Genomic DNA, 4,060 nt, shown 5'->3' on the forward strand with positions numbered 1-4,060 from the left:
CCCATTTCATAGAATGTGTACACATGCAAGATTGTGTGTGTATGTCTGTGTGTGTATGTGCATTTCTTGTGGAACATGTATGTAACGCATGCATAGGAATGTGCAGATGTACACTACCATGTGTTCACATACAAAATCCAAAGCAGGATATTGTGTAACTTCCTCTTTCACCTTGAGATAGGGCCTCTTACTAAACCAGAAGCTCTCCCCTTTTCCTAGGCTAGTCTACCAGCAACCTTTTAGGATCTACTGGTCTCCTTTCCCCAGTGCCGTGGTTACAGGCCTGCACAGCCATACACAGCTATTTATGGTGTTGCTGAGAATCCAAATTTAGGTCCTCATGCTTGTAGAGCAAGCCTTCTTATCTGATGATGCAGATCATCAGTCCCTGTATTGTCATAATATCAAAAGATAAAAAATACCTGGATGACCACAGTCACAGGACTAAATCCTGCTCCATGAAGAAGAAGAAGAAGAAGAAGAAGAAGAAGAAGAAGAAGAAGAAGAAGAAGAAGAGGAAGGGGAGAAGAAGAAGAAAAGAAGAGGAGGAGGAGGTGGTGGTGGAGGAGGAGGAAGACGAGGAGGAGGAGGAGGAAGAGGAGGAGAAAGAAACTCAATGTGTGCCCACACAAGCAGACCTCTGAGGTGTACTGTGAAGTGAGGGAAGCCAAGAACTGAGCAGCGCACATATTACACAACCATTTGCATAGAGAGATGCAGCATAGTCAATAAGGCATTTGGTTATGAGAGTAGAGTTACTGGTTTGTAAGTCAATGGACTGGTTCTTTAGGTAGGTATTAATACAGAATAATATATTTCTAGAAGCACAAACCTAAAACTGATAAAAAAAAAATGCCCCTACACAGGATAAGTAGAAGGGAGATTTTTTTCCACATATGTGCATCAACACAGTTTGAGTTCTTACCATTTCAATGTGTAACATACGAAAATGTTTAAATTAATACGAAGAATCATTTTCTCCAACACTGCAACCCACAGCCCATGTTCACTTAGTCAAATATACCCTAGCCAACAGGGCAACTGTTTTCACTCTGGGGGACAGCTCAATCTATCTCTATCAGGAATCCAGTTGTAAACTGGTCTCTGAAATTTACAAGTTGATGCCTTTTAGCAAAAGTTCTTTTCTCATATACTGCCAGAGAGAGAGAGAGAGAGAGAGAGAGAGAGAGAGAGAGAGAGAGAGAGAGAGAGAGAGAGAGCGCTACAGAATGGCTACAAAAGGGTAAAAGAAGTTACATGATTCAGAGATGCCCCACTGAAGGCAAGAGCGATGAGCTGGCATGAACTACCAAGAGCTTTTTGTTCTGTCTTACAAACACACAGATCCAATCACATTTTTTTCTAAAATTACTTTTCAAAACATTTATATAATAATTAGAGCAAGTTATTTTTAAAAACAATGTTTGGGACATTTAATACAGTGACTTTTTTAAATGGCATTTGGGCATAAAATAAGAGTCATAAATCTGTTTTTCTGAATGAAAGATCATGTTTATTTAATTCAGATGTGGTTTTGTAGCATTTGCTTGAGGGAAGTAAAAGAGCTCCCAAAAAAAGGAAAATAAGCAAATCACAATGGTCTTTTCTTTTCTTTTCTTTTCTTTTTTAAATAATGAGCAAAGAAAGCTAAAGAGAGAAGAAAATTAAAGGAAGGAAAAGGAAAGTGTTAATGAGAAATGAAACATAGTAGCAGCAAAATTTTCCCAGTAATCTTCACAAAACTAAAGCCAAAGTTTCCAAATTTGGCAAGAGACAAATAGCCTCCACAGGGTGAAGAGTGATCAGGACTCCTCGACACAGCCACTGCAGCCACAGCTACCTGTCATTGGAGATCCCATACAGACGAATACCCGGTCTCAAGAACACTGTCACTTCCCCGCTACACACATACATCCTAGTACATCTGTGACACAAACATCTTTTCTTTAATTACCCCTCCCCCAGTAGACAGGCAAGAGATGATCCAGTTGATCACGCCTGTACCCTAAAGAATTAATCAGTAACAAAGGCAAAGCAGATAAGAAAGCAACAGAACATATTATACTTTGCACTTCAGGTCAACACTGGTCCACGATTCAGAATCTCCATTTTCCCAATATCCCAAGATAAGGAAGAATGCTCAGAGAAATGCCCTGTATTCTCCTCTTCCCTTTCCCACGAAGGAGCCCCATAGCATGAGCCCATGTCTGCCTATGAAGAAGACATTTCCAGGTAAGTGAGTTCACTTCCAAAGAAGGTTACCCTCAACTGAGTCTTTTGAAATGGCCGAGATAAAGAAGAGTGTGTCTTCTAGGCCACCCAGAAACCCCTGGCCAACAGGAGTAGCTGCCTGAAGGTGCCTCGAAACCTGAGATTATTGGTGATGAGGACAAATGGGTGCACAGACATGCACAAGTGAAGTGTAATTTGCCAGGGCCAGTACCACTCCGTATCTGAGGAGATGATGACTGTAGCATCAACGACCATGGACACAAAAGACAGCGCATAAAGGGCCAGGAATGAGACGAGTGACCTCAGAGCTCTGCTGTGAGCCTGGGAGCTGGGGTCCTGCAAGCTGTGGGCATTGTTCTGCATTCTCTGGGTGTGTCTCCTGAGAGAATTAATCAACAACAAAATTGAGACCAGAAAAAGAGAGCAAGGAATTGAGATAGTGACAAGTTTCAGGGGCATGAAATAGTCTATCTCCAGCTTTCTATTCCACTCCTTAAAGGTTGTGTTCACAGAAAATTTTCTCCTTAAGAATGCCTGATATATAGTATGGTTTCCCCAAAAGAACAGCAGAGTTACGATGAAGGATGCTAGAAGAGAGCCCAGTAGAAGCCAGGGTACCAATGCTGGGAGCCTCCACTTCAACCACAGGAAGGCAGGATGGGAGAAGTTAGCAATCTTGATACAGAACAAGACACTGAGCCAGGTGCAAAACCAGAAAGTGGCTGAGTTCAAGAAGTCCCAGTGGAGACTAACGAACTGCCGGCCAAGACCCCTGGAGTACTCAACCAGGTACAGGAAGTAGCAGAAACTGTTCACCAGCCCAACACACTGCTGGCAGAATCGGGAGGCACCCAGACTGAGGAGGATCATGTCCGAGGGGAGCAGCCTACCGCATCGTAGCCATTCCCTGCTCAGCATCACCACGATGAAGCTGTTGGCCAGGATCCCCAGGAAACAGAGCAGGACAAAGATCAACATGAAGAAAACTGTTAGTGTTGATAGCATGTCAGCCCCTCCTCTAGTCACCACTGGTTGCCTTGGCTCCTGGCCTCCTCCCTGTCCTGACCCACAGTCCCGCACACTCCCTTCTGGAGATGTAAGACAAGTGGTTGGCTTCTGCATCTAAGCCAGAACTTGAATGGGCAGGATGCTAAGGCAGTAGATAAAAGGTGTGCTCTTGGCTCAAATATGATGCAAATATCTCCTGGTCTTGGGTACCAAGGGGAACCAGCTGCTCATGATTTGCCTTCTCTGATTTTGCCTATATGCTGCCATGCTTCAAATAGCATCAGTGGGAAGGGATTTTTATTCTTGGTAACTAAGCACCATCCTCCTTATCTCATCTTTGGACTATATGACCACTCATCTTCCAATTAGGTGTAGATAAACAGGTAGGTAGGTAGGTTGGTTGGTAGGTAGACAGGCAGACAGGCAGACAAGCAGACAGACAGACAGACAGACAGACAGACAAAAGCATACATGCATAGATACATTGATGCATAGATATATGGTACAAGGAGATACATAGGAAAAAATCATGACACTAAAGACATCTATCTTACTTGAGTTTCCCTGCCATACATCTACCTTCACTCATGAATAGCAACCCCTTCAAAGTCAATACCTTGGTCTACTTTTCTACCCAAGTCACTACTTAAATCCCCTATTGTTTCTGTGGTATAAGTGATTTATAATCATCTAAGCTTTTCTCTTTCAAGGGAGAAACCATATTTCCTTGTGCTTGTAGGACTGAGTGCATCAGTTTCCTACTGGATATTGTTTGGACAGCACTTAGGTCCAAGAGTCTGTCCTCAGTCTTTACCAAGTG

General features: G+C 43.0%; 1 protein-coding gene across 1 annotated transcript; it reads right to left on the reverse strand.

Moving 5' to 3' along the window:
* Window positions 1-1,992: 1,992 nt before the first annotated feature.
* Window positions 1,993-3,641, reverse strand: LOC127194322 (taste receptor type 2 member 41). The gene has a single exon (XM_051151631.1). It carries the CDS (start codon window positions 3,352-3,354, stop codon window positions 2,311-2,313), a length of 1,044 nt encoding a protein of 347 aa, XP_051007588.1. The 5' UTR covers window positions 3,355-3,641; the 3' UTR covers window positions 1,993-2,310.
* Between the last annotated feature and the right edge of the window lie 419 nt (window positions 3,642-4,060).

This window comes from Acomys russatus, chromosome 10 (assembly GCF_903995435.1).
Source record: "Acomys russatus chromosome 10, mAcoRus1.1, whole genome shotgun sequence".
Taxonomy (NCBI): Eukaryota; Metazoa; Chordata; class Mammalia; order Rodentia; family Muridae; genus Acomys; species Acomys russatus.

What these genes read in the sequence shown, in the direction of transcription:
- LOC127194322 (XM_051151631.1), bottom strand. Translation starts at nt 3,354, where the DNA reads ATGCAGAAGCCAACCACTTGTCTTACATCTCCAGAAGGGAGTGTGCGG.